The sequence below is a fragment of the Chelonia mydas genome, chromosome 1 (genome assembly GCF_015237465.2).
Source record: "Chelonia mydas isolate rCheMyd1 chromosome 1, rCheMyd1.pri.v2, whole genome shotgun sequence".
Taxonomy (NCBI): Eukaryota; Metazoa; Chordata; order Testudines; family Cheloniidae; genus Chelonia; species Chelonia mydas.
The window spans coordinates 279,530,631-279,546,216 of NC_057849.1; the positions used below are offsets into that span (position 1 = coordinate 279,530,631).

Consider the following 15,586-nt stretch of genomic DNA (forward strand, 5'->3'; position numbering starts at 1 on the left):
TATTGTAGTTTTAATAATGAGGTCAACATTGTTCTCTATCACTTTGAAACACAGCAATATATCAGTGCATGTTTGCATTAACTTTATTTTCACCTTTGTTTCTGGAGAAGGACAACTTCATGGAAAAATGTATGCTACTGTGTATCCAAATTACAAAGTCACTTTCAAAGATCAGCAAAAACAACAAGACGTCCTTGTGGCACCTTAGAGACTAACAAATTTATTTGGGCATAAGCTTTCGTGGGCTAGAACCCACTTCATCAAATGTATGGAGCGGAAAATACAGGAGCAAGTATAAATACATGAAAAGATGGAAGTTGTCTTACCATGTGTGAGGTCAGTCTAAAGAGACAAATCAATTAACAGCAGGATACCAAGGAAGGAATTAATTAAGGTGGAAGTTAATTGAATTGGCCTCGTTAGCACTGACCCCCCACTTGGTAAGGCAACTCCCATCTTTTCATGTGCTGTATTATTTATACTGCTTACTGTATTTTTCACTCCATGCATCTGATGAAGTGGGTTTTAACCCATGAAAGCTTATGGCCAGATAAATTTGTTAGTCTCTAAGGTGCCATAAGGACTTCTTGTTAAAGTTGCCGTTTTGACAACACTTCAGACTGTAGTCCTCTGTCTTCACAAGAGATACAGCACAGGCAACAGCTCTGCTGGCTTGATCATACTACCCTGCGGAAATGCGTCAACCATGATGACTCTGATCATTTGGCTGCAATACCCACATCCTGCAATGCTGCCGCAGTCAGTCATGCTGTTAGTCAGCAGCAATCCATTTGGTGGCGCTGCTGTCTTTCCATTTGTTTAGCAACACATATACACGCATCAAAACCTGGGGCTATATTATGATGACAGTATACTGATGGAAATTTATAACATGTATGTTACTTTTAAGCACTTAAATCTAAATCTGAAGATTACATCCTACCCTGTTGTGTGCTATTTCAAATGGTTTAGTACAGCATATAGTGCACTGGGTACAGTAAGCATGTTACCAGCATGTGAAATTTAATTATAACTGTGTCAAAGACTAAGGTTATGTCTACACTACAGTCTACGTCGACAAAACGTACGTCACTCAGCAGTGTGAATATTCCATCCTCGAGCGTAAGTTACATTAACATAAGCATTCATGTGCACAGAGCTATGTCAGGGGGAGGTGGATTTTTTATGCCGCTGGGAGACCTCTCTCCTGTTGGCACAGAGCTTCTTCAGTAGACACGCTGCAACAGCACAGCTATATCAGTACAGCTGTCCATATACCACTGCAGCGCTGTCCATATAAATATACCCTAAGTGGAGTACTAGAATAGTTTAATCACATTTGGCAGTCCACCAGTCCCCACACTTTTCCAGTCTTTCAGGAAAGCAGCGTACATGAAGAGGTGTCATTTCGTTAATTAACTTTTATAGAGATAGCTGCATTTTCTTTTCTTTTTTTAATAGAAAATACCGTTACCAAAAAAACCCCACATTTTTTCAGAAAACTTTCAATTATGTTAAAATCCTAAAATCCCTTTGGTTTATGTTTCTTCATTATTTTCCTCTCCTTTTTTAAAAATAAAATTTTATCAATTTTTCTCATCAAAAACTAATTTTGATTTTTAAGTTTCAGGGTGGGGGGAAACACCCTTTTTTTAAAGCAGTCCTGCTCTTTTATTTTCATTAGTGACTTATTTTCATGGTTTGTAGCCGAGTAGAGTATTCACAGTGTAAAAGGTATTTATCCCCTGGAACAATAACTATTGCAAGTGTGTGTTCATTTGCTTTACTTTTCCTATGAGGCCTTCAGAGGTTCCCAGAAAAGATAAACATGGACATCAACAACTTCAGGATTAAATGCAAATTTGTCTTCAATTCCTTGACTTCGTAGGGTTACCAGCCCTCCAGGACTGTCCAGGAGTCCCTGAGAATTAAAAACTAATCTTTGATTAAAGATTATGTCCTGTGATGCAATCCCAGGGATACGTGTCACCAAAGCTGGCAACCCTTGTAATTTCTTCTCTAGCGCTCAGCAACCTTTCTTCCGCATTGTGGGTCCAGGGAAAGAGAGACAGACAGACTGTGGTTCCTTGGCAGGGCTTCGATATTACAGTGCTGGGGACGCAACAAACACCTGGCTATCCTGGCGAGAACCTCCATGTGCAAAGCAACAAAGGGGAGGGATAGCTCAGTGGCCTGCTAAACCAGGGTTGTGAGTTCAATCCTTCAGGGGCCATTTAGGGATCTAGGGCAAAAATTGGGGATCGGTCCTGCTTTGAGTAGGGGGTGGCACTAGATGACCTCCTGAGCTCCCTTCCAACCCTGCTATTCTGTGAAAGGCTGGGCTGGGCGGATGGATCCGGTGCTTGACGCAGGGCGCCCACAGTAGCCCGACAAGGGCACCGCGCTCCCGCGGCTGCAGCGCGCGAGGCCTCGGCCGGCCCCCGCCCGACTCTCGAGGCGGCAGTTGCCAAGGCTGCGCGCAGCGCGGGGGCGGGGGCGACTACAGGCCCCAGCATGCAGCGCGACGGGCCTGGCCGCAGGATCGTCGCGACCACGCGTCTGCGGGGAGGAGCCAGGGCCGCGCGGAGCGTCCGTTCGTGCGTCGGGTGAGAGGTCAGGGCGGTGGCGGCAACATGGCGGCCGCCAAGAAAGCAGAGAGCGGCCAGGTGGCTCCGGCGTCCAAGGACCGGAGCAACAAGAAAGCCGGTAAAGGGGAGCCTCGCGGCGGGCCGGTTAGACGACTCGGCCTGGGCTCCGCGCGCCGGCCTGGGACCCCTCCGCGCGCGCGCCCTTGAGTGGGGAGCGCGTTACTACTGCCACCGCCGCCGCCTCGTTCTGGGGGCCAGTGCGCGTGCTCGCCCCTGCGGGCTGCGGGCAGGGCTGCGCTCGCGCTCATCCCTGTGTGCCGGGTGGGGGGAAGGGCGAGCTGCAGCCTGCTGGAAGGCAGCTGGGGTGAGCTGCGCATGGAGACCTGAAAACCTGCAGCCCCACCGTGTGAGGTGCAGCCCGGATCCGCCGTCTGAGCCAGCCCTGCTCGTCCCCGTCCCCTGCCGGGCGAGCCCTGGCCCCCCGCACCTGGCGCGGGCTGGGGGAGGCGCCTGTGAAGTGCAACATGCACCCCTGGCCTGTGCTGCTCTGGGACCTCTCCTGAGCATCGGCGGTGAGATGCCACGCGTTGGGCCTGCCCATGGCATGCAGGCAAAGATTCAAGGGGCGGGAGCAATACAGTAGGCGCTTACATTTCAGTGCTCGTTTGCTATGTTGCTCCTCAGCGGCGGTTGCTGTTAAGGGGACTATTGTCTGACCAAAGCCGTATGAAGGGTTAAGGGTGTTTCACCCTGGCGGGTGTGGGAACCCCAAGTCTTGGGCGGAATGGGGCAGGGGAGCCCCTAGTCAGCAAAATGGCTGCATGAGCCCGGCTGCTGGGGACAAGCTGCGGATGCGCCTTCTGGCGGCTTCATGCTCCACCCTGGCATGGGGACGGCACTGTGTGTAGCCTGCAATAGGGGGAAGAGAGAAAGGGGTGTCCCCTAGCATGGACAGCAGAGAGGCCCCACAGGGTAGTGCGCTGGGAAGGGGGTCACCTGATACGCCCCACTGCAGTATAGCAATCCTGTAGTGCAAAACAGTATACCCACACCTCACCACTGGCAATTGAAATGGAGGGGACAGTTCAGTGCACGGGGGGGTCCCCTGATACTCCCCACTGCAATATAGCAGCCCTCTGCTGCTGTCAAGCCAGATGCTGAGGAAGGGAGGAGGAAACATTCCAGCTGCATCTCTGTGCTCCTCTGATCCCATCCCCCTCAAAATTCCTCTCTTTCAGACCTTCCCCCCTACACATGCTCTCCATGCAGGCTCTGTCAGGCAGGGCAAGTGGACAGGGCTGTGTGCCCTGGAGCTGTGCTGAAGGGCCAGGGTGAGTCGGGGACTGGAAAGATGCAGTTTTATGGGGCAACACCCCTACATGCCTCTGCATCTCCGCCCCTGGATGTGACATCACAATGTCACAAATGTTGCTCTTATGTGGCAGTTATGTTGCTGTTACCAACTGGACAATTCACAGTGGGGAAAGTGTTTCCAGGGGAAATGTTGCTTGTAAGCAGTGGTTGCTCTTACAAGGTGTTTGTACAAACAAGTGTCTACTGCACATCCATTTGGGGCAAGTGTAAGCCAGAGTCACAGTGGCACTACACTTCTGTAGTCGTGCCAGGAATGGGACATGACATAGAATGAGTGTGCACACTACTTTACCAGTCGTTGGTGTGGTAATGATACAGGGCTATAACTGGTCCAGGGTTGGTGGCTACTAGGGATGCTCAGTGTAGGGTGGGCATGGATGGCTTCCTGTTTCTGTTCTCTCAAAAAATAATAAACAGAATAAAATCAAAATGTGCAGCTGAATCCCCTCACCCCAGTTGCTTCTCACGCAGACATCCCCAGATAACATTTATAGTGACTGAGCTTTGTCTGGGGTCAGGCCCCAGGGGTGTATCACAGACCATGTCTACATTTACACAGACTATGTTTACATTTATCTCTACCTATGTAGCTCCATATAGGGTTTCCAGATGTACTAACTGAACACCAAAAGTGTGGTTACTGTGGGCGAGGGGGAGGGTGCCAGGTCATGAACCCATGTCAGCCCCTGCTCAGCCAGGGCTGCCTCCTATGTGCATGTCATGGGCAGGCAGGCAGCAGGCTCCACGTCAGGCTGCTGGTCCCATCCCAGCCCCAGAGCAGAGGGGGTTCAGCTGGTGGAGGAGGAAGGGAGGTGGAGAACAGTAAGCAATGTGGGGAGGGGAGAGGAGTGAGCAGAAGGCAGGGCCTCGGGGGAAGGGGAGAGGCCTTGCGGAAGGGGCAGGGCCTTAGGGGAGAGGCGGGACAAGGGGGGGTGGTCTGATTTTCAAACATTAGAAAGTTGGGAACCCTAGCTAAACACTGCAGTGAAAGGCTCTGCCCGGGGAAGCAGGGCTGCCTCTCCCCTGCCAGAGCCTTTCACTGTGGTGGGTAAAGGCTCTGGCAGCAAGGAGGTGACGGGACACTACACAGATAAGAATAGCAGTGTAGACATGGGATGCACTGTTGGGGCACATAGAGAGCCGTGTAGAGGGTTAGATACACTGAGTTCAGGCATATAGGGCATTCTACTTGCTGCAGCTGTGCCTCACCGTCTCCCCTGCTGTTTATACCCATGCTAGCTGGGTGTGCTGTGTCTGTATTCTACACGCTTCTGTAAGTGTAGATATACCTTCAGATCGTATGACGCCAATAGTTGGTTACAGAGAAAGGAAGCAGGGTTGGCACATGGAGACTAATGGATTTTCTGTCTTTCAAATAATTCCTTGTTACTTGTAAACAAATAATGCCAAGAATTTCAGACATAAATGAGCCAAGAATTATCCAGTCCTCTGTAAACTAAATGTTAGGGGTGAAGGGCTGTCTTTAATTATTTTGCATTACTGTGTGCTTTCTGTTTTCATTTTAAAACTAATCTTTTCTCCCGCATTTATACCAATTATTTCCCACTCCCACTGTGGTGTGGTGGTGGTCATCTTTGCCAAGCATTTGGGAATACAGTTTGTTTTAAAACACTTCAAAAAATAAGTGCCTAGTTTTGCAAACTTAGGGCAGGTCTACACTAGAGGCTCTACATCAGCATAGTTGCAGCACGTCTGGTGAAGATGTTCTGTGCCGACCGGAGAGCAGTCTCCTGTCAGCACAATTACTCCACCCCTGCGAGAGGCAGAAGCTATGTCAGTGGGAGAGTGTCTCCTGTTGATGTAGCACAGGTGTGGAGAGCACTTAGGTCTCTGTATCTTGCATTACTCACGGGGGTTTCTTTTACAGCCCCCTGAGCGACACAAATTAGATCGACTTAAGTAGTAGTGTAGACCTACCCTTAGTCACATACATAATATTTAGCAATGCAAGTAGTCTCATTGCCAACAAAGATAACAGGTGTGACTGCTAGAGTTCTATTGCACCAAAATTGCTCCAATTATGAGGAACTTCTGATAACGTTGGTATGAATTATTTTGTAACATTAAAGGGAGGTGCTTAAGGGCAGATTGTCCTTTGCACCTGCCTCTCTAAATCACTCCAGATAATAAAGAGATGTTAAGTTACTCAGTTTGAATAACACTAAATAGCTCTGCTCCCAACTAAATAATTTTATTGTGGATTCCCACTCCTCAGAGCTCACCCTAATGACTAAATAAAAATTAGACCTCAAATGTCTGTCACCAAATCTTATTTTCTTGTTGCCTGCACAGAAAAATGTCTAATAACTACACACTGTCATTAAACTTGTCTGCCTGGTAATCATTTGTTTTTATTATAATGTCTGCTAAGCATAACAAATATATCATGTGTGCAACAAAATGAAACAGTTTGAATCTTTCATAATATTTTTATTAGAATTAATCATTATGGGAGTTGGATGGCTCAAGTGATTGCTAATGGTATGTGACATTTCTCTGCTCGGGCTCCAATTCAGCAAGCAGTACCACTTGAAACCTGAAAGTTGTTTGGTGTCTTATATGAAATGAATTATTAGGTTCAGTCCATTTTCTAAAGAGCAGGTGTCCACATCAATAGAATCCCCATCAGGGTTTATTAGTGCCCATGTCGGCCTCCATGCTGAGACTACCAAAGATTGAAGCCTCTCTTATCCATGGGTCTGCATTGCCACTGACCTTCCTTATCTGCTCCTTGAATAAATAGAGGAATTTAAGATCTGCCTTTCAATATTCTTGTACTTCTTATACTAAGCACTCCTCTAAAATCAGACCCACCCACCCCAAGATTTAGAACTGTTAATCTAGTTCCTTTTGTAATCATTAAATGGGAAAAAAGTCATAGTTGGAGAGAAAAGCACTCTAATGCAAGTGAATTTTTATTTGTAACAGTAAATGAGTCAGAACTTCTCACTGTTCCTGATGGATGGAAAGAACCAGCCTTTACAAGAGAAGATAATCCTAGAGGGCTTCTGGAAGAAAGCAGCTTTGCAACTCTGTTCCCGAAATACAGAGAAGCTTACTTGAAAGAATGTTGGCCACTGGTGCAGAAAGCCTTGAATGAACATGTATGAATAATTTCTACATATACATTAAGTAAACTTATTTTATATCATTTCAAAGATTTATTACACATAATGTTAATTATTTAAAGCAAAATCATACAGGAAAATGCACTATTTTCACAATAGTTTAAGTATATATTTTTTAATAGGCTAACTCATATTTTAAGAATTTAGAATGGAATCCTGCACTCTTATTTTAATTTATTAAGTTGGAAGTCAGTCTAGAAATCAAACCTGCACACAGCGTAAAAATAGTAATGTTTTATTCTGACAATCAGAATTGGCTACGTGTGATTGACCATTATTTTTAATTTCTTTATAAATATTGCAGCATGTGAATGCGACGTTGGACTTAATTGAAGGTAGTATAACTGTCACAACAACTAAGAAGACTTTTGATCCATATATGATCATCAGGGCAAGAGACTTAATAAAGCTTTTAGCAAGAAGTGTTCCATTTGAACAGGTTTGTAGCTAAAGCCACTAATTTATATCAACTGTTTAGTAGGTCAATTTTAATATTGCATTTATCTGTATTAAATTATGTTAATTTTACATGCCTATTTGAAAGAAGTTTATGATTTTCAAGTAAAGTCAGTTGGGGAGAATAAAATACAACTTTCAAAAGAAAAATACATCTGGGAATACTGAAACTGTGCTTAAACCAGAGTGACAGACTACATTGTTCCGTTGACTTTCATTTAGTAACAAGTAATGAGTTTGTGCTTTGATTAGTTTTATCACAATGACACAGTGCTGGTGGTAGTGCTGATTGCCTATGTGTTTGCTCTTCTCTTTTATTTTTAACATAGCTTTGATTTTCCTTTTTAGGCAGTACGCATCCTTCAGGATGACACTGCATGTGACATCATTAAAGTAGGGTCTCTAGTGAGAAACAGAGAGAGATTTATAAAAAGAAGACAAAGACTCATTGGGCCAAAAGGATCCACTCTGAAGGTACATCTTACAAGTGTAATAATCAAGATCTTAATTATGTGAAGTCGTTTATCTAAGCACCAATTTATACTTATTTATTCCCTTTTTTGTGTAGGCTCTGGAACTGTTAACAAACTGTTATATCATGGTTCAAGGGAACACTGTTTCAGCTCTGGGACCTTTTAATGGGCTAAAAGAGGTGAGAGAGAGAGAACTCACTTGCTTTTTTTAATAGATCCCTAACACCAGCCCTGCCCTGCCCCGCCCCTCCCCACCCCCACTAACCTTCCAGCTACGATCCAGCTCCTACCCACCCCCAGCACCTAGCTAGCACGTAGATACTTCCGAGACAACTCTCCATCCCAACAACCTCAGTGTTCTTTAAACCCTCCAGCACCCACCCACTTACCAACCAACCCTAGATAGCCTCCATCTGACCTACCCCAGTACTCACTCACCTTCCATGTGCTATCCCTGCCATTACTTGGGGTACAGTGTGTTCAACCATCAGGTGAAGTTGATAGTTATATTCAAATTATTTGTTGGCATGCACATTAACTCATTGAATAATTTGCATGACTGTCACACATGGATCAGCTCTAAACTTGACCCCTTCCTGCTTTTAGTGGTCTGACTGCAGGAAAGGTAAGTGGGTTAACCTACGTCATACGCAGTAGGAGTAGAAACAATGCAGAAATACATGAGTTTCATGAGGATGGAAATATTGCTCTAAGACATTTGCTTATCAAGCTGACCAACACTGTCTCGTTGTTTCCTTGTACTTCCCTGTCTTTTTGTCTGTCTGCATCCATCTATTGTCTCTTACTTAGTGTGTGAGCAACTTGGGGCCATCCTTTTGTTCTGTGTGTGTTCAGCACCTAGCACCGTGCGCTCCTGGTCCATGGCAGGGGCTGCTAGAGGCTACAGTAATACACCCGATAATAATCAATATAAAGGTATATGAGTAACAGTATTTTTCAGTGTCAGTGTAATTGGTTTCACTGTCAGATTGAGTGCTGTTTTGAGCTGCAAACTTTGCAGGAGAATGTTATAAGCAGTTGTTTCCACTGGAATTATAACACAATTCTGTGGAAACCTTTCTGTTGGTTATGGGTATTGTGATCCATTTGTTTTATAAAAATCTAAATTTGGTGGTAAATTTGACTTGATTGTGCCTCTTTAAACTGAAGATACCACTTAAAAATTTAAAAATCATATTTCTATCTGAAACTTTTTTACTTTTGTTATGGGGAACTAATAAGTAATTAGTTTTATGATAAATAATTCAAAAAGGTTTAGAAAAAAATATTTCTCTAAAGGTCCACTTGTGCAAAGGAGTTTGAAGAAAATGTATATTTAGGACTTTCATTTACGATAATTTAGAATAGTGATTGCGTTTTCCCTTCCCCTTGCTTTTTTTTAAACCTAGGTTAGAAAAGTGGTCCTGGACACTATGAAGAATATTCATCCCATATATAACATAAAGGTGGGTGTGGTCCAGTGTATTACATTAAGGCTAGTACATTACTGTGCATTTTGTATGGGGTTGCATCTTTGCCTATTTTTCTGTATTAAGGTATGTTCCTTGTCACAAGCCACCTTAATTTATAAAAGGCTATATCAATTAAGTATTCCTGTGATACTTTATTTTGAGGGTTTCTCCTATAATGCAATTTTTAAAGAAACTTTTACAGTATATTGCTTTGAATATACTTCTGTGTATTAGGGTACACAATCAGTGTAATCATAACAGTACCTGACAAGGCACCAAAGGAAAAGTGCATATTCATCTATATGTCTCCATGATTAGCAGCTTGATACTCATTAATATAATATCAAGGCAGCTTCCCTGGTACTGTTAATGTCTTTGAGCCCCTGTAGAACGAACTCCTTGAGACATAATTACCTCACATGTTTGACTGCTCCTGCTTAAACCACCCAGTTTCCCTGTGAGTGTAGGTGATTCACTATACATTTAAATAACTGGACTTAGGAAGTATGTCAATTATATGTTTTAACTAATATTCCTTTTTAATATTTTGAAATGATTGAAGACTCTCATGATTAAACGGGAGCTGTCAAAGGACCCTGAACTAAGAACACAAAGTTGGGAACGATTTTTGCCTCAGTTCAAACACAAGAACTTGAACAAACGCAAGGAGCCAAAGAAGAAAAATGTTAAGAAGGAGTACACGCCTTTCCCACCTCCGCAACCAGAAAGCCAGGTCAGTCTAAGCTTCATATAAGTCTGTAGGAAAGATAAAAGGTCCTGAAATCTTGCTCGTAAGTAATTGGGAGCATTAATCAGTTGATGCCAGATGCTTTCCTCAGTATCTGTCTCTAACACATAGCTAAAGACTCTCAGGAATCGTAAATGTGTTTTTTACAGGTTGATAAAGAATTGACAAGTGGTGAATACTTCTTGAAAGAAAGCCAGAAGAAACGAAAGAGGGTGGAAGAGATAAAGGTAAGGCAGTTCTGATTTGTTTCAGTCTTCAGCAAAATGAAAATGGGTTGGGTTTTTTTTGTTTTTAATATGATTCTCATTTTGTCAAATGTGACTGGTAAGTCAGGTGTTTGACCTTTTGTTTGTAATTTTAGGCAAAACAAGCAGAAGCCATTAATAGGAGACAAGAGGAAAGAAATAAAGCTTTTATCCCTCCCAAGGAAAAGCTTGTTGTAAAACCTAAAAAAGGTAATGTTTGTTTTCTGTCTTTAGAATCCTTTCCACTGTTTGTTTTTGTTTTTTAAAGCTACTGTTCCTTTGGTTGGTGGCTATTTAGCCAACCAAAGTGTATGGAGCATTAAGTATGAAATTTACCTTGTGGGTGAGGAGGTTCAGTGCAAGACCCCCTTGCTATTTAAGTCCATCAGTAGAGCTGCATGGGGCAACGGAATAGGTGTAGCAGCGCACAGCAGTGCTGCCTTTAAATGTTTAGTGTAACAGAGTGTTGACTCTAGAGAGTGACATTGGGAGAAAAGCCAGAGAGGGCCTACTGGATCATCAGATATGCAGAAGGTGTGTTTGCTACTTCAGGCTGTGGGCTAGAATAGAAGCTGTGAAGGTCTGTTTATTTTTCCACTTTAACAGTTTCTTTAAACTTAAAGAAAAGATGAACTTGCTGATCATACTTGGTTGTTGTTTGAGACATAAAGACACTACTTAGAGGGGGAAACTGAGATGCTGAAAAAGTATCCCATCCTGACCTGGAACTAAAGGTCTGACACTACCATTTTTTGCGAATCGACAATCTGGGGAGGGGAATATTTGTTGAGATCAATCGAAATGTTTGTTTCAATATTTTTGAAACTTTTACATTTCAACCTTCTTTATTTTTAATATTTTACTATGATGACTTCGATTGCTAAACAAAAAGTTGTTTTTGACTGAAAATCAGAATTTTTTACTTAGAAAATGTTGAAATGGGACACTTCTGGCAACTTTGAAACTTTTTCCAACAAAAAATGTAGAAACAAGAATTTCATCAAAACCAACCCTTTTGTACAGTTTGGTTTTGACAAATGGGCATTGTTCTCATGAAAAAAGATTTTGTCAAAAAATTCTCGACCAGCTCTACTTTTACCTATTGTATATACTTTAATGTAAATCTCTCAGCCTTCCAAAATAGGTTACAAAAACATTTTTGAAGCTAAAGAGAAGAACTGAGATCCAAAAATGTCAGCTCAAGCCTATGCTTTAGTACAAGGGTGGGCAAACTTTTTGGCCCGAGGGCCGCATCAGGGTTGCAAAACTGTATGGAGGGCCAGGTAGGGAAGGCTGTGACTCCCCAAACAGCCTGGCCCCCGTCCCATATCCCACCTGTCCAACCTCCCCTGCTCCCTGTCCCCTGACTGCCCTTTCCTGGGACCCCCCACCCCTATCCGCCCCCACTGGGACCCCACTCCCTTGCCAACGCCCACTGCTCCCTGTCCCCTGACTGTCCTGACCCCTATCCACATCCCTGCTCCCTGACAGGCCCCCTGGGACTCCCACACCTATCCAACCCCCTCCCCATCCCCTGACCGCGCCCCCCCCCCCCAAACCTCTGCCCCATCCAACAGCCCCTTGCTCCCTGTCTCCTGACTGCTCCCCAGTACTCCCTGCCCCTTACCCAGTCCCCCCACCCCTTACCATGCCTCTCAGAGCAGCAGGACTGGCAGCCGTGCCGCCCACGCGGCGGCACGCCTACGGAGGGGGGACAGCATGGGAGGGGCCGGGAGCTAGCATCCCCAGCCAGAAGCTCAAGGGCTGGGCAGGACAGTCCCGCGGGCCGGAGTTTGCCCACCTCTGCTCTGGTAGGAAGTAGCTTATGTGAGATAACACTTGATCCTATCTCATGATTTCTGCCCAAGAGGGAGGTGGGGGCAGGAAATCCCAAGGTCCTGGTTTATATGTGATATTAAAACCCTTTTTATTAAAATCACTGCTCGCAAAGGCCACTGGCTGGGGAATACAAAAACACACGTGCCAACCTGCCTTCCTCCCATGTCTCTTTCTGTGTCCACTGTTAGACATAGCTCATTGTGTATAAACATGGAATCATTTTGTAGACTGTTTCCAGTAGATACTGGGAAAAAAATCAAAAGGGATGTTTCTCATATCTGTATGTTGGTTTTTATTGTATAGCTTCTACTGAAACAAAAATTGATATAGAAGCAATCAAGGAAAAGGTGAAGAAAGCAAAGAAAAAGAAGCTGGGAGCACTTCCAGTGGAAGAAGTTAAATTAAAAATTGTAGCAGATGAAAAGAAAAAGAAGAAAAAGAAATGATTTGTCAGCTGGAACACTTGCATTTCTTTTACACTTGCAAAGGAACTGTTTTCGTACTTTGAAGATTTAAGACTTGGGGTCATCAGCATTGCCATACTGCCAGTGAACACTGATGAAAAGATTAAAAAACAAATTCATGACAACGAGAATATGTTGGGGATTTGTGGACCTAAATAAGCAGTATAAAATCCTTGGAACTTGTAAAGAAAATAATTTGGTATGCTCTCTGTCACATCCTAAACAACTGAGAACGTACAATAGTATCTTTTCACCATTCACATCATATGTCTGAGAGCGATTAGGAGTTTTAAACCTTACGTGAGGGTTTTCAGTTTTGCATAATACAAAACACATATTGGGGAAGGGGGGTTGGCCATAAGAATTTGACGGGAATATATTAGGGGAAGGGGATTGTTTGTTTGAGGGGTTTTTGAAGAAATGTTTCTCTAACAGACTGGCACTGTATAACAAGCTTCAGATGTGGAGATGTTAAATCTGATAACTTTTGTAAAAGCAACCAGTTGTATTTTTATATATTATATGTCATTCTGTTTATCAGAGCTAATATTTATTTTCTTATACGTGTGGTGTGTATTTCTTCACTATTTGTCCTCTACACATTATAACGTGACTGCAACATGTGTGAAATTGTTTCCATGTAGAGTATGCAGGTACCTATCATAAGACACTTGTTTAATTTTTTCAGTTTATGGAAGCAGTTTTGAAACAAACTAAGCATTATGAAAGAATGGAGATTTCAGTGCGTGACACTGACATTTGATACCCTAACTCTGGGCCAAGGGAATAAAATACTTCTCTTTCAGTAACTGCTTGAGAAACATACTAACAAAAAAACAGGTGGCCTGGATGATGGTCTATCAGCCAGTGTTTGCCATACATAATTATTTATAAAATGGCAGTAGGAAACAAGCTTTAACAAATACAACTAAGTCAGAAAAGGAGTGGTGATGTGGAGGTACTTTTTACATTTTCAAGTTGCATATAAAGTTGACATTAAAAATTTTAAACTTCATTCACTAAGGCAAAGTCTGCACTAGAAACTTGCCAGTGTAGTAATGCTGACTAGCGCTGTGCTTTTTTTTTTTTTTTTTTTCCTTTTTCTTCAATGTGGGAATAATGTCAAAAGTCAGAGTGTAGTTACAGCTACATGATGGCATACAATTGTTTTGCTGGTATAACTGATTCCAGTGGTATAAGTAGGGTCTTGGCAAATTGTTTCTAATGTAGACCTAGCCTAAGTATAGGTTAAAAACTTCCCCAAAGCACAAAATCTTTGCCCTTGGACTAGGGTATGCTGCCACCACCAAGCACTTTAACAAAGAACCAGGGAAAAGGACCACTTGGCGTTCCTCTTCCCCCAGCAATCCTCCAAGCCCTTATACCCCCTTTCCTGGGGAGGCTTGAGAATAAACAAGTTGAGCACAGATCAGCTTGGGTTTCTTAGTACCCTAGAAACCCAATCAGATTCTTTAAAAACAGAAGTTTATTAGAAGACCAAAACAAAGATACAAGAAACACTCTGTAAGATTAGAATGGAAGATAATCACACAGGCAGTCAGATTCCAAACATAGAGAATCCCTCTAGGCAAAACCTTAAGTTATAAAAAGACACAAAAACAGGAATACACATTCCCTCCAGCACAGCGAATTTACAAGCCAAAACACAGAAAACCTAACTCATTTTCTAGCTAGATTACTTACTAACTTTACAGGAGTTGGAGGGCTTGCATCCTTGATCTGTTCCCGGCAAAGGTGTCACAAAAGCCTTTTTCCCCCCTCCAGATTTGAAAGTATCTTGTCCCCTTGTTAGTCATTTTGGGTCAGGTGCCAGCGAGGTTACCTTAGCCTCTTAACCCTTTACAGGTGAAAGAATTTTGCCTCTTGCCAGGAGAGATTTTATAGCACTGTATACAGAAAGGTGGTTACCCTTCCCTTTATATTTATAACAGTATATATTTCATAAAAACGAATTTTGGAACAGTTATTAAGCCAATCAAAGCTGAACAAGGATATGGCAGTATCAAAGCAGTGTGCAACTAAAATTTAGTTCTCACCCTTCTAATTAACTCGTGAAAATTATTGGTTACCATTTAACTTATTGTCTTAAGAATAACATACCTATGTCATGCACAACTGAGGCATGATGCAGAGATTTGCCCTTTGGAGTTCGTTGCAAGACAAGTACCTAACTTTTTGAGCCCTGGTTGTAGAGGGTAATATATAAAGTATCTCTTAACTTTCATTTTTAAGCAATTTTACTCAAGTTTTTGCTATTTCTAAGGGACATCATCATACTCGGTACATTTTCTTTGACTAATAAATGTATGTAGGCCTTCCTCTTAATTAACCTTTTGTTCTGTGAACATGTTTAGGACCTTTTTATTTTATTTCAGTAAGTGGAGATTAAATTGAAATAAAACTCCAGGAGTAACCAACTGGCTGGCATTCAGTTCATGCTTTTGAGATTCATAGATTTTAAAGCCAGAAGTGAATGTCATTTAGTGATCATTTAGTCTGGCCACCTACATAACACAGGCAATAAACCTCATAAAGTACATTCCCCCATGTCTGTGAAAGATTAGCTGGGATTTGAACCCATGATTACTTGCATAGAAAGCAAGAACTATTCCACTGGACCAATGCTGCTCAACTTCTTCAGCTTGGTGACCCCTTATTTGAAACTGAACATTTTCACAACTCCCTTGCATTTATTTTAAAAGTAAGAATAAAAAAATCAGTCATAATGATAAGCCTAAGTTAGTTAGTTGCCTGTGT

General features: G+C 42.9%; 1 protein-coding gene across 2 annotated transcripts; it reads left to right on the forward strand.

The window, feature by feature from the left end:
* The first annotated feature begins 2,420 nt into the window (after window positions 1-2,420).
* On the forward strand, window positions 2,421-13,369 carry KRR1 (KRR1 small subunit processome component homolog). Of its 2 annotated transcripts, none has more exons than XM_037886281.2 (10): window positions 2,421-2,706; window positions 6,912-7,087; window positions 7,416-7,550; window positions 7,916-8,041; window positions 8,136-8,219; window positions 9,450-9,506; window positions 10,075-10,245; window positions 10,410-10,487; window positions 10,622-10,715; window positions 12,648-13,369. In XM_037886281.2, exons 1-10 carry the CDS (start codon window positions 2,634-2,636, stop codon window positions 12,788-12,790), a joined length of 1,137 nt encoding a protein of 378 aa, XP_037742209.1. In that variant the 5' UTR covers window positions 2,421-2,633; the 3' UTR covers window positions 12,791-13,369. The 2 variants fall into 2 exon arrangements, with proteins under 2 accessions (XP_037742209.1, XP_037742217.1); XM_037886289.2 differs by lacking the exon at window positions 2,421-2,706 and adding an exon at window positions 3,173-3,227.
* The last annotated feature ends 2,217 nt before the right edge of the window (window positions 13,370-15,586 follow it).

Excerpts from the sequence above, each read along its gene's own strand:
- KRR1 (XM_037886281.2), top strand. The coding sequence starts at position 2,634 with ATGGCGGCCGCCAAGAAAGCAGAGAGCGGCCAGGTGGCTCCGGCGTCC. Across the intron at positions 8,042-8,135 it reads CAAAAGGATCCACTCTGAAG|GCTCTGGAACTGTTAACAAA; the intron begins GTACATCTTACA and ends TTTTTTGTGTAG. Across the intron at positions 10,716-12,647 it reads TGTTGTAAAACCTAAAAAAG|CTTCTACTGAAACAAAAATT; the intron begins GTAATGTTTGTT and ends TTTATTGTATAG.